Raw genomic sequence first — 21,900 nt, 5'->3', positions numbered from 1 at the left:
GTCAAATACCCAATGCATTACAGCAAGTTAGCACGATGCTAATCCATTCTTCTTTTCATGAACTTTAGCCTTTTGACCACACGAGGGCGCACCAGCCCCTCCGGCCGAGCACAGCGAGCCACGGCGCCGGTAGAAGAAGCAACATCCTGCATTTCTACAACACAAGTCTTGGCCAACAGCTGAGGACATTAATACTGCTGTCATTTTGTGCTTTGCCATATCAAACGGAAATAAACGCCCCTCCCTGGGGGTAAAGGGGGGGGGGGGCACACAACAGGCTTCTCTGGGGCTGGCGGCTCCCGACCGCGGCCATGGAGCTTTCTTTCACAGGCTCATATTCATACTTGACAGATTAACACAAGAGGGAGGGAATTGTCCCGTATTCCCTAAGGAGCAACTGGAGGAGCTGGGGGGGGGGGGGCACTGAGCAGACTAACAAAAGGCCATCAATTCCCTCTTCCAGTTTGACTTCAGCTCCAAGATATCAAATACACCAAAGTGGAATGGTGCATAGATCATAATAATGCTCATCAATATCCTTTTTTTCTTTTGCCGTGACTGAAAGAGGCTGAGACTGATGAGGAGGCTGAAGAGTGGCGGGTTGCCGACCCCTGACTGGGTTATGAATGAAATACTGTGTACAATAATGAAGGTCCATCAGGACGTCAGGTCCTGGCATGCTAACGTGGCCCTGATGGTCTTTTTGTGTACCTTAGCAGAAGCCAAACAAGAGCGGGATCACGTAGGCTGAGGAAGAGTCAACAGAGCACGTGTGGTACGTGGGAGGATCCTGTTTTTCTCCTGAACTCAAGCGGGGCATCTAAGGTCTGGTGCAGCCGGGTTGGGTACAGGGTGAACGCCTCACGGGGCCACAGGGGGCCACAGGGGGCCACAGGGGGCCACGGCGGGCCGTGTCCAAAAGGCAGCAAAAAGGAGGCTGAAATGACAAATCTGTACGAGACAATGCAGGAGCAGCTCTGCTGTCACTCAAAGAATATTTGACAAGCTTTGTGTGAAATATGCATCACAGCAGGATATCGTTTATGTTTATCGTTCGTTGCTTCCACGCCTGTCCAGGAAAAGTGGATTTCCACATTCCTTATTTGGAAATGGAATAGTTTCATAGCTAGAGCTTCGAAAACCTGTTTACCACCTTCTAAATACGCTTTAACATCATTAGAGCCCTCTAGGCATGAAACAGCACCCCTATAGTCACACTTTTATTACTCAATATAATAAAGATAATAAAGAACATAAGATATATCAGTCATATAAAACCTGTTTACATGTTCTAAATATGCTTTAACATCATTAGAGCCCTCTGGACATGAAATAGCACCCCTATAGTCACACGTCTATTACTCAATATAATAAAGATAATAAAGAACATAAGATATATAAGTCATACAAAACCTGTTTACATGTTCTAAATATGCTTTAACATCATTAGAGCCCTCTAGGCATGAAACAGCACCCCTATAGTCACACTTCTATTACTCAATATAATAAAGATCATAAAGAACATAAGATATATAAGTCATATAAAACTTGTTTACACCTTGTACATATACGCTTTAACATTATTAGAGCCCTCTGGACATGAAACAGCACCCCTATAGTCACACCTACACTCCTATTGCTCAATATAATAAAGACAATAAAGCGCATAAGATATACAAGTCATATAAAACCTGTTTACAGCTAAATACAGCTAGAGTCAATGAACATGCAGGTCTGTGAAGACGACACCCCCACGGTCATGGCTGTTAGCACGTTAGCTTAGCTTCATAAGCGTCACGGTAGGTAGGACGGTAGGTAGGACGGTAGGTAGGAGAGTTGGTAGGATGGTAGATAGGAGGGGAGGTAGGAGAGTTGATAGAACGGTAGATAGGATGGTAGGTAGGACGGTAGATAGGACGGTAGGTAGGAGAATTGGTAGGACGGTAGATAGGACGGTAGATAGGAGGGTAGGTAGGAGGGTAGGTAGGAGAATTGGTAGGAGAATTGGTAGGACGGTAGATAGGACGGTAGATAGGACGGTAGATAGGAGGGTAGGTAGGAGGGTAGATAGGATGGTAGATAGGACGGTAGATAGGACGGTAGATAGGACGGTAGGTAGGACGGTAGATAGGATGGTAGATAGGACGTTTGGTAGGACGGTAGATAGAACGGTAGATAGGACGGTAGATAGGATGGTAGATAGGACGGTAGATAGGACGGTAGATAGGACGGTAGGTAGGACGGTAGATAGGATGGTAGATAGGACGGTAGATAGGATGGTAGATAGGACGGTAGATAGGACGGTAGATAGGACGGTAGGTAGGACGGTAGATAGGATGGTAGATAGGACGGTAGATAGGACGGTAGATAGGATGGTAGATAGGACGGTAGATAGGATGGTAGATAGGACGGTAGATAGGACGGTAGGTAGGACGGTAGATAGGACGGTAGGTAGGAGAGTTGGTAGGACGGTAGATAGGACGGTAGATAGGACGGTAGATAGGAGGGTAGGTAGGAGAGTTGGTGGGACGGTAGATAGGACGGTAGATAGGACGGTAGATAGGAGGGTAGGTAGGAGAGTTGGTAGGACGGTAGATAGGACGGTAGGTAGGACGGTAGGTAGGAGAGTTGGTAGGACGGTAGATAGGACGGTAGGTAGGACGGTAGGTAGGAGAGTTGGTAGGACGGTAGATAGGACGGTAGATAGGACGGTAGGTAGGACGGTAGATAGGATGGTAGATAGGAGGGTAGGTAGGAGAGTTGGTAGGACGGTAGATAGGACGGTAGATAGGATGGTAGATAGGATGGTAGATAGGAGGGTAGGTAGGAGAGTTGGTAGGACGGTAGATAGGACGGTAGATAGGATGGTAGATAGGACGGTAGATAGGAGAGTTGGTAGGACGGTAGATAGGACGGTAGATAGGATGGTAGATAGGAGGGTAGGTAGGACGGTAGGTAGGAGAGTTGGTAGGACAGTAGATAGGACGGTAGGTAGGAGAGTTGGTAGGATGGTAGATAGGACGGTAGATAGGATGGTAGATAGGACGGTAGGTAGGAGAGTTGGTAGGATGGTAGATAGGACGGTAGATAGGACGGTAGATAGGAGGGTAGGTAGGAGAGTTGGTAGGACGGTAGATAGGACGGTAGATAGGATGGTAGATAGGATGGTAGATAGGAGGGTAGGTAGGAGAGTTGGTAGGACGGTAGATAGGACGGTAGATAGGATGGTAGATAGGACGGTAGATAGGAGAGTTGGTAGGACGGTAGATAGGACGGTAGATAGGATGGTAGATAGGAGGGTAGGTAGGACGGTAGGTAGGAGAGTTGGTAGGACAGTAGATAGGACGGTAGGTAGGAGAGTTGGTAGGACAGTAGATAGGACGGTAGGTAGGAGAGTTGGTAGGATGGTAGATAGGACGGTAGATAGGACGGTAGATAGGATGGTAGATAGGAGGGTAGGTAGGAGAGTTGGTAGGATGGTAGATAGGACGGTAGATAGGAGGGTAGGTAGGAGAGTACCTACTGTCACTGCACTGTCATCAAGCGTGGTTACGCAACCGCGTGTGCTTCCGTGACGAAAGCGTGTCGGCTTGCCGTGACGCCACCACAGAGCGCATGGAGCAACGCTTCCCGCGGGCTGCCCCGTGATGCCTGGCAGAAAGGTCAAAGGGCGCCAGAGGCCACGGCCGCAGCGGGGACTCGACCCGGTGACATTTCCACATCCAAGTAGAACGCACTCCCGGCTGTTTGCACGCAGCGAGCCGCCCCGCTTCGCTCCACTCAGCCAGCCGCCTGATTGGTTGTGATGGGAATGTTGGTGCTGCCTTTCAGACGTGGGAAATGAGGAACGCCATCACTGAGCTCGTGAGAACCGTTCCAGGCTGGCAACTGAGAGCGATACGGGCGGCCCAGGATCTCATCAGATGAGAACCTGATTTCTCCAAGATGGACAATGGATCACCCATCAATATGTGGATGATCAATAATCAATTGGTCAGGCAGGAAGAGGGTTCACTCTGTGCATTTGCTTTCAGCATCATTGCTCTGTAGAACAATGGCATGAACGGAGTGAGCCTTGTTGTCAATCTTGCTGTCTTTATCTGTGTGGGTGGAGGCGGGGCCGCTAGCAGAGTGCAGACGAGCATAACCTGGTAGATCCGGTAGATGGCGATATCTTGGCATTAGGGACGTCTGATATCAGCTGAAACGTCAGATACCGGTGTCGACCGATACCGCACCTTAATGCTGGCGGGATGGTCGTACGCGGAGGCCAGACCGCCACGGATCCACCAACGCATGTGACCTCAAAGGTCAAGGCAGGAAGCCCATTGATCTGGATGAGGGTCCAGGAGAAAGGGAAGGAGAAGCCAAGGAGCCTTGATGGGCCTCCAAGATGTCAGCTAAGATTGCAGCGTGTCGACCTTTGAAAGGCGTCCAGTGTCCCCTAAAAATAGGCGGCATGAAGATCGTGTAACCCTCAAGCCTGCTGAGCGTCCAGAAGGCCGAGAGGAGACACGTGAACCTTGACACGGGGAGAAAATATCCTCCTCCTCCTCATCACACCCTTCATCATCAAACCTTCATCACCAGGGAAAGCGCTAGTCTGGATTTCATGGTGAGGAAGAGGATGCTGGAGGGTAAGGACTGCTTTTTACGCCGACAACCCAAGACTGCTGCCAACGTAGCGACAACCACGTAGCCTTCTACTGCAAAGACCTCAACCAGGACTAAGGACCCTAATCTTGGCAATGGCTGGCTGCTTGCTAGCGGAATATGACCCCCCCCCCCCCTCTGGGAAGCAATCATACAACATACTCAATAAATCTATATGTGCCCTGCCATTGGCTGGCCACCAGTCCAGGGACGTCCCCCTGAAGACGGCTGGGATAGGCTCCAGCATACCCCTGTAACCCTGGTGAGGATAAGCAGGACAGAAAATGGATAATAATAATAATAATAATAATAATAATAATAATAACAATAATAATAATGATAATAATAATAATAATAATAATAATAATAATAATAATAATAATAACAATAATAATAATGATAATAATAATAATAATGATAATAATAATAATGATAATAATAATCATGATAATAATAATAATAAAGATAATGACAATAATAACAAATAATGATAATAATAATATAAAATAATAAAAAATAATAATGATAATAATAATACAAAAATCATAAAAAATAATAATAATAAAAATAAATAAATAATAATCATAATAACAGTGAGTATTTTAAAGACCTCCGATTGGAACCCAAACCATTTTTCCCTCAAGCACAAAAACCCAGAAAGCCCTCATGAAGGTCATGTGATCATGTGTGGGGTGGGGGTGAAGGGGGGTGAAGGGGGGTGGTGGTGGTGCAGAGATCGTCAGGAGGAGAGCCGCATCACTCCGCCAGCAGCTCGCCAGCAGATGGAATGATCAGGATGCACCGTCCGTGGTCGACATAAGAGTACTAAATAGGATTGGGAATGAAAAAGGGGGCGGGCGTCGACGGGAGCGAGCCAATCGGCGTGTGCGTGACGTGGGTGGGAGCGCGCTGTGCTTGCGTATCCTGTTGATTGTGGCTGAGAGGGAAAAAAGGCTCAGACGAGACGAGAGATGCTCTTCTGAGAAGAAGAAGAAGAAGGAGAGGAAGAAGAGGAAGAAAAAGAGGAAGAAAAGGAAGAAGAAGAAGACGAAGCCAGGCTGGATGGCCTCCCTCCAGGGCTTTGTTTCCACATAGGACTCCCTCTCTCTCTCTCTCTTTCTCTCCATCTCTCTTTCACCCCCCCCCCGCGCCTATTTGGCACCTTTAAAGCAACCATCGTGCAGGCTGGTCGTCCATGCAAGCCTGATGGCGGGAGCGTCCATCCATGTGCGTTGATGAGGCGCACAGCGCGGACGAGATAAGGTAGGATATCTGCCACGCATGTTGGCGTGCGTGTGCGTGTGTTTGTGTGACATATGGCAGCATCACCACCATCATCATCATCGTCATTATCACACGGTTTGTTTTCCCCGCTCGAACCCCCCCACCACGCACAGGAGAGAGAGAGAGAAGGGGGGGGGGGCTCCATGATCGCCTCCTCTTTGTGCGTAAAATCAGCAATTGGTGTGAATGTTTGCCCTCCGCCACTCTCCACAGAAGCCTTATCTCCGCACCTGGACTCCTTGGGAAGGATTTGATTGAGGACAGAGCCGGCCATCCAGGGAATTCTTGCCTCAATCGGGAATTACGCATCCAAACTGGGATCTATGAGCGGAAAAGTGGCGAAGCCTAAAGAAGACAAGGATGCTTCCAAGGGTAAGAGGCACTTATCTGCTTTCAAATGTAGAGAATGCTTTACCCCCCCCCCCCTGCATGGTGCACCGGGTCACTGTGAACCATGTCAGCATGTGGACGCCGTGCAGGCCCACATTCCGTGCACGATGGTTTTGTTTTGCCGATGGCGATGCAGCATGTGGAAGAGGAAGGATGCGAGCAGTCTCTCCTTGTGGCGTTCCGTTGAAAGGCCTGGGATTCCGTACATGGTAGCCTGATTGGGTGTCGTACAGCATGGGAAGGGCCCCCATCGCCATGGAGACGCGGTGGCGTTTGTGTGCATGCGTGGCCGGGAGGGAAGCTATGGAGATGGTGACCATCATATCATGCTGCACGTCAATGCCAGTGATGGCTGCCAATCTTCTCTTCTTCACATCTTCTCAAAGCTACAAAGGTTGTGGTTCTCTGACACGCGTACCTTCTCACGTCCGGCTCAACAAATAAAGTCATGGATGAAAAGAGCAAAGGTCTCCTCCACGGTAGCACCACTCTGCTGGTTTTAACATGCCAAAAAACACCAAAGATCCTCTATGACTGGGAGCGAGACCGCTTGTCAAAGATCCTCTATTCTGTAGCAGAGGCTCTTAGCTGGCTTGGCCACGGGAGCACCATCGGTGCAGAACAGCTTGAATTGGCTCAGTGCAAAATAAGACCAAGTTTCACAAACTTAGTAGTGATGAACATTGTTCTTCTCAAGACCAATATGATACCGATAATACTTTTGATGTACTTTTCCAAATGTAGACGTAAGTGTAGCGTGTAGCCGGCGGTAGGAAGGACTGGAGGATGAAACATCACAACATGACTACTACCAGGAGAACCAGAGTATAGAGGGGGAGGTGGCGCCTACTGTGGCCCAGCAAGGTGCACTGTATTCGGGCACACGCTCCAAGTGGCTGCTGTGAGGCCACGGAGGTCTCGGGAAAGTTTTTGCACTTTTCAAATAAAAGCTGGCTGATATATCGAGCCGATATTTGCGTTCTTTACTTGAATCGGTTTTTGTTTAGTCTTGTTCCCTCATGGGGAGCATTTGGTGAAAGTGGATGTTTAGCTCAAGGGCAGCAGGGAAATTCCGTCGCAGGCGGGAGAAAAAAGGAGTGCGTTGTTGTCTCAATGGTGGATTATCTGAGCTGTTTTTAATGTTGTGGGATTCATTGGTGTGACCTACCACTACAGATATGGATCCTGGATCCTGGATCCTGGATCCTGGATCCTGGATCCTGGATCCTGGATCCTGGATTCTGGATCCCGCTACTGTCCTTCCTTCATGTTCATGAAGAGGCCTTGACTGTACAGCCTAATGACATGAACAAGCTGCAAACTTCCCGTCTTCCCTTTGTGGAATACTGCGAGGTGTGCAAAGTGCCCTTGTGCAAGGCACTGCCACTTCCCTTTGGTCCCCATGAGACATCAGTGCGTCTGTCTCCTGATACTAGCACGCTGGCCGTGTTTGGATGCAGATCCCACCCGTGCCACGCGCCACGTGAGGCCCTCCCAAAGTGTGTGTGTGGTTTCGTGCCGACGAGAGAGTGAGGAGAAAAGATGTGCTCCAAAAAATTGATTCCAAGATTAACCTCAGGAGCATCTTTCTCTGTCCGACACCCCCTCCAAATCAATGGGCGCTGTGAATGGCTGACTCACTCGGCTTCTACGCCACCGACATCTTCACCCAGTCTCCTTCCATTCATTCCATTCCTTCCGTGGGGTGGGTGACACCTCGCAGCTCAAGCAGAGTAGACACATGCTCCTCCAGGTCCGTGCTGGACTTCAGTTTTGGATACAAACAGTAGTCGCGCCAAAATGTTGCGTTGCTGCTGGATGTTCACAGTATCCCAGTCATACTGGAAGTTTGTTTTCTTTCCCAAAAGTGGAAGCTTTAAGACAGCAATACAGGAAGTTAGTACACAGAAGGAAGTACACAGTTCTGTTCTTTGCAGTGATCATTTCACTGATGGCTGCCAACACCTTCAAAATAAGCATTTGGCATTTTGAAAAGGGATGCTATTCTGCCAGTACTGATGGCCGTGACCCCAGCTCCACATATAACTTGTAGTATGCACATAAACATATAACTTCAATATTGTTGGAGTCATAATAGGCCATAACCATAACCATGAAACAACCTTCATTTATTCCTGCTTTTGCAAAACCACGATAGCGTGACTAAATTGTCCATAGCTATGAAAATGGATGGAAGGATGATATACTGCAGTGAGAGAGTGATATTTCATAGAAATAATAAGGATAATATGTCAAAAGTGTCAATATGAAATCAATATAATAATGAATGAAATGACCCAAGTTAGCACAAAATGGTGGCATCATTCTTCTAATTAGGACTTGAAAGGCGTGGTTAAAGCGTGATGTTGCTACGCGTTCCATCACCTTCACGTACTGCGGCGCCCGTGTAGCGCTGCCGTGTAATCCCACGCTAACAAAGTTAGCCGTGTCTTCTTTCGGTGAGATTAATCAAACGTGCGGGTCGGCCAGTCGAGGCCGCGCTTCGTGTGTGCGCGTGCGACCGCTGATTCACGGCGATAAATCCCAGGCTGTCCTTGTGAAGCCGACGTGTGGATGGACGGCATGATGGAGGAGCCTGCTGACACCAACGCGGGGATGAACATCACAACGTCGGCGTCTTAACTGGCTTTGATTTGTCTGCTAAGCTGTGGATTTGGGTCTTTCCTACACTTTGCTCTTCTACTTCCTGTTGAATGGGAAATATGACGTACTGCGCTTCATCTGTGGCCGAGGATGCTGGATGATGTCGAGATCTTTGCTTAACCGGCCAAAGGTTACAACCTATGGAAATCTTGGGGGGAGTACCCAGCATGCTTTGCGGTCCCTTTCCGTGGCTATGGTTAGCGCTGCCTAGATGTTACCCGGTCGAGTCTTGTTGGGTGTCTTTGTTGTGCTGATGTCCCGTGGTCGGCGCCACGAGTAAGTTCCTTCCGTGATGCTGGCACCTTCAGGAGAACCTGCCTGAAAGGAAAAGTGCACGATTAAAACAGCATCAGGAATCCCTGGAAAAAAAACCTCCAGCAAGGTTTTCCATCCGTGCTGTGAGCATGTAGCATTCAAGCTAGCATGTCATACTTCCAGCATCGGCGGATCCTTCCATAAGCCAACAGACGGGAGACCGAGTCACCGTGTAGAGCATCAGGAGACATCAAGTAAACATTCCAAGGAGCTTTTGTGGGAACGTCACACGCAGTCTTAAAATATGCTGTCTTCATTTCCCGTTTGACTAAAGTTAACACTCAAACGCAACACGCGGCGGCGGCGTTGGCGTTGGCGTGCTCCGGTGTCGGTGCGGCGCCCGAGCGCTTGTCCTGTCAAAGCAGCTCTCCCGGTGCTGATGCAGATCCGTCCGCAGCGCCTGGAGGGACGCGACTCGCCTCGCATCAGAGATGTGCCACTCTCCATCGCCGCATCGCGTGCTGATCCGTGTTTGGGAACGCTGAGGGCTCGTCCTTCTCGCTCGCTCGTGTCAGCTCGGGGTTTTGGGAGTGACGCTGGCGCCCCGTGATTGGCACCTTAGTTGGTGCTTGTTGAGAAAAGGCAACAAACCCCCACAAATTCACACTTCCTTCCCTGGTACATGATGTCTCACACACACACACATGCACACACATGCACACATGCACACACACACACACACACGCACACACACACACACACACACACACACACACACGCACACACACACACACACTCCTCCTTGCCGCTGTAGATTCCATCCTGCCTCTTATTTGAACTGGTAATCTTCACCTCCCCAGCACTGGAAATCTCCGTGCTATTTTTAGGACGGTACAATAGCAGCTAGCATTGCCACCTAGCATCAATAGGAGTTCATCCTTAGAAGCTGAGCTCCAGAAACAAGGAGAAAGTGGAGCGTCTGGTCACAAACAGCAGACCAACCACTACCAGTTTTCCCAAGACGTCACATCTGTAAAAACCAGGGATGCACCATAATTACTGGGCCAATATGACATCTATTCATTGTGCAGGTGAGGAAATCAAGTGCTGCTGAGGAAGACATTTGTGTGTAAGTTGTACCAAATTTGTACCAAATGCTTCGTGATGAGGGGAAAAAAAACATTGAGCACCCAAAAAACCCCACCAGCCGCCTGAAACGGCAGCTCTACGGCGTTTGGAAAGTGCCAAAGCGTTCCCAGAGACCTCCATGGCATCACATGGGCTGATCGGAGCATGTGCCCGAATACAGTGCACCTTGCTGGGCCACAGCAGGCGGCTCCTCCCCCTCTATCCTCTGGTTCTCCTGGTAGTCGTCATGTCATGATGTTTGATGAGGACACATCAGCAGTCCATACCTCCATCCTGCCCACACTACATGTAGATCTTTACAACGTAGATATAATAAAGCTTATTAGTTATGGTATCTTATCGGGCTTGTATTTGATAGAAACACGTACTTGCCAACATTGAGTCACAGTCGGGTTTGACGTTGGTTTGATGGTTGGACCTTGGTCACCCTGAATGAAACCTGGACATGTGGACTCTCCATTGGACAAAGTCATAATCATAAAATAATCATGATAGTAAAATAACATTGGCTCACTTTGCAACTACTTTGCAACAGTGTTTGAACGGTGAATGTTGGACATGGTGAATGTTGGACATGGTGAATGTTGGACATGGTGAATGATGGACATGGTGAATGTTGGAATGTTGGACATGGTGAATGTTGGACATGGTGAATGTTGGACATGGTGAATGTTGGACATGGTGAATGTTGGACATGGTGAATGTTGGAATGTTGGACATGGTGAATGTTGGACATGGTGAATGTTGGACATGGTGAATGTTGGACATGGTGAATGATGGACATGGTGAATGTTGGAATGTTGGACATGGTGAATGTTGGACATGGTGAATGTTGGACATGGTGAATGTTGGACATGGTGAATGTTGGACATGGTGAATGTTGGACATGGTGAATGTTGGACATGGTGAATGTTGGAATGTTGGACATGGTGAATGTTGGAATGTTGGACATGGTGAATGTTGGACATGGTGAATGTCGGACATGGTGAATGTCGGACATGGTGAATGTTGGAATGTTGGACATGGTGAATGTTGGAATGTTGGACATGGTGAATGTTGGACATGGTGAATGTCGGACATGGTGAATGTTGGACATGGTGAATGTTGGAATGTTGGACATGGTGAATGTTGGAATGTCGGACATGGTGAATGTTGGAATGTCGGACATGGTGAATGTCGGACATGGTGAATGTTGGAATGTCGGACATGGTGAATGTTGGAATGTCGGACATGGTGAATGATGGAATGTTGGACATGGTGAATGATGGAATGTTGGACATGGTGAATGATGGAATGTTGGACATGGTGAATGATGGAATGTTGGACATGGTGAATGATGGAATGTTGGACATGGTGAATGATGGAATGTCGGACATGGTGAATGTTGGAATGTCGGACATGGTGAATGTTTAGCACGTTGTGTCAGTGCTGCGTTCCTGCTGGCCTAGCCTAGCGTGGTCCTGTGACCGCTACCAAGCGCAGGGCGGCTGAAGCATTCCAAAGGAAAAGTGCATCAGCGTTGTCATTTGTTGTCGTTATGTCAGAAGTGTTGCGCCCTCCAAGCCCCTAAATACTCCACTATTCTGGTGCATTAGTCAGCATGAGCCGCTAATCCGCAGAGCGTCTGAGGTGAAACCCGAAACACAGTTGCCGCCCATGTTTGGAGTCGGAAAGACCCGTAAAAACAATGGCCGTCGGGTCTTCTACGGGAGTTCATCTCCATCAGATGTCAAAAAGAAACAAGGCATCGGACGCGGCAGCAAAGACACGAGACGTTGCTTCGGAGGTTTGAGTGGCACCCAGCCAGCGATCACGTGTCCACGGGATTCATCATGGTAATGGCCGCGTCCAAAAGTCCACATAGGTAACGGATTACTACCTCAGGATTGGGGATTACGGCCAACCTTACTTTGAGAGATGAAGCGTGGTCGTGCTATGCTAGCTAATCCCATCCAAAGATAATCTGCCATAATTGTGGTTATGTGTGTCACACGCCCCCAATAACAACACAACTTCCTGGCTAGCGATGCTAATACCTTCAGGCCGTCTTGGCTCAGCACTTTAATGGACATGTCAGGACATTATGGGCTTAACGCCGCTAAAAAGATGACATCAGCACAAAATGGCCGAGTCTGGCTTCTACTTTGTCATTGGACGCCAACTTCCGTCACCTTGTCCTCTTTTCAACTTTGCTCTCTCTCTCTCTCTCTCTCTCTCTCTCTCTCTCTCTCTCTCTCTCGCTCTCTCTCTCTCTCTCTCTCTCTTATTAATCAGCGGGATTGTTAGCTCCTTTAGCTCGCTCGCTAGATAGCCTTTCCTGTGTAAGGACAGGACAGTGGAGGCCTAAGACTAAGACTAAGACTAAGACTAAGACCAAGACCAAGACTAAGACTAAGGTGATTATTAAATGTCAGGGTCGCTGCTGAACCCCCCCCCCCTTCAGCAATTGAAAGACGTGACATGGAAATGATAAAGCGGCCAATCGGTTGGTGAAAGATTCCCGCGTGGTCTCCAAGCCAAGGTCCGGTGCCGTGTAAGGACGGCCTGCACATCCAGCTGGATTTCATATTCCAAGCCATGGCGGGATTAATAGTTGCTCTGGACGTCAACTAATTAAAGTTGCTGAAAACTATAAAGGAGATTAAGGCGGATGGAAAGGGAGGCGATAAGGCGGGCGGGGGGGGGGGGGGGGGGGGGGGGTAATAAACAGGGGTGCAGGCTGGAAGCGAGCAAGGCATCAAACTGGGCACGAGGCCTCTGCAGGGCCAGTGATTGGCCAGAATAAAGTTTAGCAAAATCATCACAGGACGCCACATCATGACGCAGCGATTCCACGGTCGGCACCGGGAGTGGCGTGAGTCGAGGTCCTGTTTTTAACGCCGGTTCTTCCACCTCTGCTGATCCCAGCCGGGAAGAAGCTGGGAGGGGTTCCCGGGACGCACACATACGTAAGTCCCGAGGCCTGGACACTGAAAGTTTACCAATAAAGATGGCGCCCAGGACGACCCGGCCTATAAAGGCTGTTCATTAATTAAGGTCCTAGGTGACCTCTTGACCTTCAGCAAGATGCCGCGCTCCCTGGAGGTTAACGCCATCGACTCCATCGATCTGGGCGCCGCTCCCTCAAAGAGCGTGCTTCATTAGGACGGACACGCGGACACGGTCCCCAGATTGATGAGGACGCCACAAATGACTGCCAACTCGTTCCAGCTTCTGGGGGTCTGATGGCGGGGTGGCGGGGGGGGGGGGGGGGGGGGGTGGGGGGGGGTGACGACATCTATTAAAGATAAGAGGATATTTGGCTGGTGATTTCTAGACACACCCATTCCCTCGTTTAGGGCGGTTCATTGGTTGTAGAATTTAGGATCCAATACTGACCGGCTAGCCCGGCGCCATGGCCCCCCGCCCGGCGCCATGGCCCCCCGCCTGGCGCCATGGCCCCCCATAGGGTGATTCACACCAAGATCATTATCCTCCATTTCTCCTCCAGGACATTACTGGTCCAGCAGGTATTCCCAGTGCTCTGACCATTTTGGTGGCGTTGCCTTCGCTCATGCCCAAACGCTCCCATCTCGCCATGTTGAAAAGACGTGATCTAGATCACGTGACAAATGTAGTCGCTGCTTCCTTTTGAAGACAAACCAAGAGACGATGAATGGAAGACTTCATCGTGATGGCATGGAAACCTGACATCATCTAGACATGACATAACACCCCAGAAGACACCTCTACGCTCCTATTATTCTTTGACGGTGGACCACTTCCACACAGAATGAGAGGAGAGCCTTATTGGTGTCTGTCTCGCTAGAGGTCACCTGATTTAAAGCCAAATACGTCCACAGTAGATCATCTAGAAGGGCCGGGGCTCTTTGTATTGGCTTGTTCTTGAAGAGGAACACGGGAGATGATCTCCAGCAGAAAGCCGTTAGCATCATCCTGCAGGGAAAGCTAAGTGGTTCAGCGCTGATGAGAAGAAGAGACGATGGAAGGCTAATGATGTGTTCAAGGGACAAAGGAGGAAAGATGAAATTGGACAAAGTTGCAATCCCAGCACATACGGCCCGGAGCTACGAGATATCCGCCCCGACTCATGGACGTGCACCTTTTCCGTGCACGTTTTGTCTATTTGGAGAACATTAGAAAGAACGCAGATGAAAGGCAGGGTGGAGATGATTGCTAAATATAGCAGCAATCCTTCACTTGGTCCCTGAAGCCAATTTGAGCGAGGCTGGAGAAGGCTGAGCATCATGGCCGCCTGCCTGCCTGCCTCTCGTCAGGGAGACGTCATTTACATAATGACATGCTGCCACGGCAACCACGCCGTCACGCAAACACATGCTCGCAGCCCCAGAGACACCCTCCGTATGGAAAGACACGCTTGATTAGGAAATAAAGGGGGGGAGAGCAGCTGGAGATCAGCTTCCTCTGGGCTGGGATGGGATGGGATGGGATGAGATGGGATGGGATGGGATGGGATGGGATGGGATGAGATGGGATGGGATGGGATGAGATGGGCTGGGATGGGATGGAGGTGCGTGGCTGCCGCTGCTTTGGCCTCCATCCTGGTCTGTGGAGCATCCGGACACCGTATCCGTTATGTCATTGACCTTTTACCCCCAATACAGTGCACCTTGCTGGGCCACGGCAGGCGGCTCCTCCCCCTCTATACTCTGGTTCTACTGGTGGTAGTCATGTTGAGATGTTTCATAAGGACACATCAGCACATCCTCCTTTCTTCCAGGAAATACACATGACTCCTTCAAAAGAGTAATATGAACACCAAAGAGATATTTACCAAAGTGATCAGTATGGGTGTTGGTTTGAGATATCGTTCTTCTACCAAAAAGACCAAAAGGTGACTGGTAGATCCCCTTCTGACACCCGTCCCACTGTTCAGAGCATTTTCAGGAATAGCACCCTCACTGGAGCTGGGTGAAAGACCACCACATCTCACCAGCACCCATCCCACGGCCGACACTCATCCCGCTTCTGACGTTCCTCACAGGAGGCTGGCTCCTGCAGAGCACCGTCAAGAAAACGAAAACCTTTACAATGTTCCAAATGAGGTGTGGTGGACGTGTACACGGTGTATGTGTACACAGTGTGTACCGTGTACACGGTGTATGTGTACACAGTGTGTACACGGTCAGTGATCTGTAAGAGGAAGTTGTACTCCCAGTGAAGTGAAATGCAGATCCCCGATCTCATGGTTTCATTTCCAAGCCTGACAGACGTCTTGTTTTGTCACATGTCAGATGAGAGATTGTTGGTGGCGAGCGATCACATGCTTTGCAGCGTGATGAAGGGAGACAGGTCGCCGCCTACACTGCGGCGGTACGGGGGTGACGGGGAAAACGGAAAGGGCGAGAGAAAGAGAGCTGGAGTTGGCGGCTAGCGAGCTAACGGCAATCCAACGCAGCGCCAGAGAGCTAGCATCGAGAAGACGAAGCCTGCTTTCGGCCAAATGAAAAGGTTGCACGCCATGACGAGGAAGTTCTCCATCTTCCGGGAAAGGTCAGGGTGGGAAATTAGGCCCAGGAGCATTGGATGGGTGGAAAAGCTTTACACTCTGCTCCCGATTCTTTGGAACGAGGACGCAGAGCTCAGTCTGCTTGCCACATACTGGCGAGTACTGGCGAGTACTGGCACGTACTGACACATACTGGCGAGTACTGCCGCGTACTCCAAGGCTGTGTTTGCCGCTTGGATCCTGGAGTATTCTCCTCGTCCCTCCAGGTTGATTGAGGAACATCCTGTATTTGTCTACCTTGCTTTCCAATCATGGTCTTTATTGGAGGAACGTCTTCAGCCATTTGGCGCATCATCTGTGGTTCATTTGTGTGTGTGCACGTGCACGTGTGTGTGTGCACGTGCGTGTGAGAGGAACTGACCGATGGGAAGCACGCCACCTGCTGTGTGTCCGTATCTCCTGTGAGGATTCCATCAAGGTGTTGAGACGCATAGCAGACATATTTATTTCCGTGTGGTCCTTTAATGCGATTGCGGAGTGGAAAGAACGATTCCAACACCACGGCTTCCAATTCAACCACTTTGTCTCGCTCCAATGTTCCCGTTTGAGAGTCAAACTGGCATCACGTTGGAAAGAGTGAGTCGCTATCATCTGCTGGAATGTCAAGATGGTTTGGATCGTTGAGATATCAGGACCGTTCCCTCGTGGAAAAGACGACCAGCTTTATTTCTCCGCCGCTAACCTTAATATTTATTCATCACTCATCACGTAGACAGATAGCATAGCCTACGTATGCAAATCTTTCACTGTCAGTAGTCCTTTAGGTGGAAACGAGGGTCTCCTTGATCCCAAAGTAGGACGTAGGACAAAGTAAGGAAAACCTGGCAAGACTTCTCATTCAGGAAAACTGTCTGGGGACAATAAATCATTTTTATTTTTATTTATTTATATTAACATTATAAATCAATGTATTCATTCTATTAAAAGCAACCAAAATAAGAGCATCTGTGAAGCCTCGTCTTAGCGTTCTATCTACGATATTCCATTTCCTCCTTCCACTTTTCTCAAGGGGCTACAAAATACAACGCTCTCCAATAATCACATTACAGATTCATCCAGCAACATGCACAACGCTTTGATGAAGATGAAGATGAAGAATGTCTGCAGCACGTGCACACGCACACACACACACACACACACACACACACACACACACAAACACACACACACACACACACTCTTCCTGGGTGCTAGACTGACAAACATCTGCCCACAAATAGGCAGACATATTGATTAGCCTTCGTATACAGTATGTGTTCACTCATGGCTTGGTAAGGAAGGGGGGGGGGTGCTGACTGCTGTGATACTGTGTGTGTGTGTGTGTGTGTGTGTGTGTGTGCGTGTGCGTATGCGTGTGTGCATGTGCCCGTGCAGTAAAGCTTTGAGGGACAGATGGCCACCCGGTCTCAGTGTGACTTGCTCTACCGGTCCTCTGGTCCTTGGCTGCAGGTCTCCATCCTGTCTTGGCGGCAGCATCACAGACGTGCACGCTCACACGCACGGTGCACACAAACACACGCGGTCTTGCCGGAGGTCCTTCCTGTCCCTAACCTTGCAGGGTACCCGGCAGATGCCCTCCGAGCCTCCCGGTGCTAGGAATCCTAGCACCGTGCTGATGTGAGATGGAGCGCGGCCATGAGGAGCCCCCTCCATGAGGAGCCCCCTCCAGGAGGAGCCCCCTCCATGAGGAGCCCCCTCCATGAGGGGCCCCCTCCATGAAACTTGTGTTTCCTTCAGCGCTGACCACAATGTTCGTTCACCTCAACGTTGGTGTTGCCTCCTCGGTGGCGCGTGGCCCTTCCATATTGATATTAATGGTGTAATGACATCATCTTCCATGGTCTTATTGTCACACCAACGCCAACTACAAACGATAATACAGGACCAAATGTGAGCATCATCAGTCCTCACTTCCATCCAACTGTATTTTCCCATGTTTTCCCATGCAGCATGCCCCCCCCCCAGCGTCACCCTTGATCATCTGGCAATAATTGTGGACAGATGGTGCAACACAAATGAATGAAAGATGCTGTGGAAAAATGCACGGCGTAAATGTGGTCAGCACGGGCGGAGGGAGACAGCTGGATGATGAGAAAAGGCCGTAGATCTTCCTGAGATGCATCACGCTGATTTATGACGCTCATCCTAGCCCGGGAAAACATATCATGAAGGGTTGGACACCAGACCCTCTTCTTCACGTTGCTTCATAGTTGGAGCCTTCTTCCATTCCCTTCCATTCCCTTCCAGGGCCAAAGCTTTCCTAACTCAACTCTAGCGCTCACCTTTGACATGCTAGCTGTCACAAAGGACCTTTAGCACCTTTAACTATAGTATATACTTTAGTATAGTATAGCACTGTTTATACTAGCATGTAGTACTTACAGTATAATGTATTGTGCTCACCCTCGGACGGTGTGACCAATGCCATAACAAATGTGAAACTTTCCCAAAGTGTAATACAGTATAGGTACTATTTCTATTCATGGAGGTTGTACTGCAATATATACACGACGATATACATCATCCATCTCTTCAAATAAAACCAGTCACATCAACGTATCAGCATAGCATAGCATATCAACATAACATAATAGCATAGCATAGCATAGCATGACACCACACAACATAGCATAGCATCACAGCATAACATAATAGCAAAGCAAAGCACAGCTTAGCATAGCATCGCAACATAACATAATAGCATAGCATGACAGCATAACATAATAGCATAGCATAGCATAGCATGTCAACATAACATAATAGCATAGCATAGCATAGCACAGCATAGCATAGCATGACACCACACAACATAGCATAGCATCACAGCATAACATAATAGCAAAGCAGAGCACAGCTTAGCATAGCATTGCAACATAACGTAATAGCATAGCATGACAGCATAACATAATAGCATAGCATAGCATAGCATGTCAACATAACATAATAGCATAGCATAGCATAGCATAGCACAGCATAGCATGACACCACACAACATAGCATAGCATCACAGCATAACATAATAGCAAAGCAGAGCACAGCTTAGCATAGCATCGCAACGTAACGTAATAGCATAGCATGACAGCATAACATAATAGCATAGCATAGCATAGCATGTCAACATAACATAATAGCATAGCATAGCATAGCACAGCATAGCACAACATAGCATAGCATAGCATGACACCACACAACATAGCATAGCATCACAGCATAACATAATAGCAAAGCAGAGCACAGCTTAGCATAGCATCACAACATAACGTAATAGCATAGCATGACAGCATAACATAATAGCATAGCATAGCATGTCAACATAACATAATAGCATAGCATAGCATAGCATAGCACAGCATAGCATAGCATGACACCACACAACATAGCATAGCATCACAGCATAACATAATAGCAAAGCAGAGCACAGCTTAGCATAGCAACGCAACATAACGTAATAGCATAGCATGACAGCATAACATAATAGCATAGCATAGCATAGCATGTCAACATAACATAATAGCATAGCATAGCACAGCATAGCATAGCATGACACCACACAACATAGCATAGCATCACAGCATAACATAATAGCAAAGCAGAGCACAGCTTAGCATAGCATTGCAACATAACGTAATAGCATAGCATGACAGCATAACATAATAGCATAGCATAGCATAGCATAGCACAGCATAGCATGACACCACACAACATAGCATAGCATCACAGCATAACATAATAGCAAAGCAGAGCACAGCTTAGCATAGCATCGCAACGTAACGTAATAGCATAGCATGACAGCATAACATAATAGCATAGCATAGCATAGCATGTCAACATAACATAATAGCATAGCATAGCATAGCACAGCATAGCACAACATAGCATAGCATAGCATAGCATGACACCACACAACATAGCATAGCATCACAGCATAACATAATAGCAAAGCAGAGCACAGCTTAGCATAGCATCGCAACATAACATAATAGCATAGCATGACAGCATGACATAATAGCATAGCATAGCATAGCATGTCAACATAACATAATAGCATAGCATAGCACAGCATAGCATAGCATGACACCATACAACATAGCATAGCATCACAGCATAACATAATAGCAAAGCAGAGCACAGCTTAGCATAGCATTGCAACATAACGTAATAGCATAGCATGACAGCATAACATAATAGCATAGCATAGCATAGCATGTCAACATAACATAATAGCATAGCATAGCACAGCATAGCATAGCATGACACCATACAACATAGCATAGCATCACAGCATAACATAATAGCAAAGCAGAGCACAGCTTAGCATAGCATTGCAACATAACGTAATAGCATAGCATGACAGCATAACATAATAGCATAGCATAGCATAGCATGTCAACATAACATAATAGCATAGCATAGCATAGCACAGCATAGCATGACACCACACAACATAGCATAGCATCACAGCATAACATAATAGCAAAGCAGAGCACAGCTTAGCATAGCATCGCAACGTAACGTAATAGCATAGCATGACAGCATAACATAATAGCATAGCATAGCATGTCAACATAACATAATAGCATAGCATAGCATAGCATAGCACAGCATAGCACAACATAGCATAGCATGACACCACACAACATAGCATAGCATCACAGCATAACATAATAGCAAAGCAGAGCACAGCTTAGCATAGCATCGCAACATAACGTAATAGCATAGCATGACAGCATAACATAATAGCATAGCATAGCATGTCAACATAACATAATAGCATAGCATAGCATAGCATAGCATAGCACAGCATAGCATAGCATGACACCACACAACATAGCATAGCATCACAGCATAACATAATAGCAAAGCAGAGCACAGCTTAGCATAGCAACGCAACATAACGTAATAGCATAGCATGACAGCATAACATAATAGCATAGCATAGCATGTCAAAATAACATAATAGCATAGCATAGCACAGCATAGCATAGCATAGCATGACACCACACAACATAGCATAGCATCACAGCATAACATAATAGCAAAGCAGAGCACAGCTTAGCATAGCATCGCAACATAACGTAATAGCATAGCATGACAGCATAACATAATAGCATAGCATAGCATCACAGCATAACGTAATAGCATAGCATAGCATAGCATAGCATAGCATGACACCACACAGCATAGCATAGCATAACATCATAGCATAGCATCACAGCATAACAGTTGGAGCACACACCTTAGCTTGATCATATGGACCCACATGCAGGCACATGGTCACATTCATCCATCCATCATCCATCCATCCATCATCCATCCATCCATCATCCATCCATCATCCATCATCCATCCATCATCCATCATCCATCCATCCATCCATCATCCATCCATCCATCATCCATCCATCCATCATCCATCCATCCATCCATCCATCCATCCATCATCCATCATCCATCCATCATCCATCCATCATCCATCCATCATCCATCCATCCATTTTTGTCTTCCTGGAAGGAATGAGCTGAGTCATGTGACCTGGAGCTTGGGAAGCAAAGGATGAGTCTAACAAGTTCTACAGGACCTCTTGAGTCCATGCTGGTCCTGATGGATGCAGACACCATCCCATCCTCATGAGCTGAATCCAAACGCGGCTGTGGACTTAATTGCCGTGTTGGTGATTGGTATGTTTTGCCCCCCCCCTTTCAAAACAATTTTCCTCTGAAGTTATTACAGCGACGCAGCCTTTAATTGAGCTGTTTGTCTTTGCTAAGCGAACCCCGCTAACCCCGCCGCCGCAGCCGGCTAATGAGTGGTGGCGCCGTGCCCCCCGCCTGCTGATTGAAGGTGGGGGATAAAAGAGGGACCGTGGAAGAAGAATGGGGGCAGGCGGTGGCAGATATCGGTGGAGGCGGGGGTCTGGGTGCTTTATAGGCGTCTGTGGATAGTGCACGTCATTGGGAGAAATACTCAGGTCTTCTA

The 21,900-nt window shown here is 48.1% G+C and overlaps 1 protein-coding gene and 1 long non-coding RNA gene across 4 annotated transcripts in view; one reads left to right on the top strand and one right to left on the bottom strand.

Annotated features, from left to right (window-relative positions):
* The first annotated feature begins 5,384 nt into the window (after positions 1 to 5,384).
* The window catches only part of fgf13a (fibroblast growth factor 13a), a 58,449-nt gene continuing 41,933 nt past the window's right edge, over positions 5,385 to 21,900 (top strand). The window contains exons 1-2 of one of the 3 annotated variants that reach the window (XM_058049322.1): positions 5,385 to 5,916; positions 6,151 to 6,309. In XM_058049322.1, the coding sequence (XP_057905305.1) occupies positions 6,261 to 6,309 (49 nt within the window). In that variant the 5' untranslated portion in view covers positions 5,385 to 5,916; positions 6,151 to 6,260. The remainder of the gene's footprint in view (positions 5,917 to 6,150; positions 6,310 to 21,900) is intronic. The other 2 variants (XM_058049331.1, XM_058049305.1) reach the window with 2 other exon arrangements.
* Positions 5,830 to 21,900, bottom strand: part of LOC131103238 (uncharacterized) — a 31,754-nt gene continuing 15,683 nt past the window's right edge. The window contains exon 3 of the long non-coding RNA XR_009119580.1: positions 5,830 to 9,309. This is a non-coding gene — a long non-coding RNA (uncharacterized LOC131103238). The remainder of the gene's footprint in view (positions 9,310 to 21,900) is intronic.

The sequence above is a fragment of the Doryrhamphus excisus genome, chromosome 2 (assembly GCF_030265055.1).
Source record: "Doryrhamphus excisus isolate RoL2022-K1 chromosome 2, RoL_Dexc_1.0, whole genome shotgun sequence".
Lineage (NCBI taxonomy): Eukaryota > Metazoa > Chordata > Actinopteri > Syngnathiformes > Syngnathidae > Doryrhamphus > Doryrhamphus excisus.
This window is presented reverse-complemented; position numbering and strand designations above follow the sequence as displayed.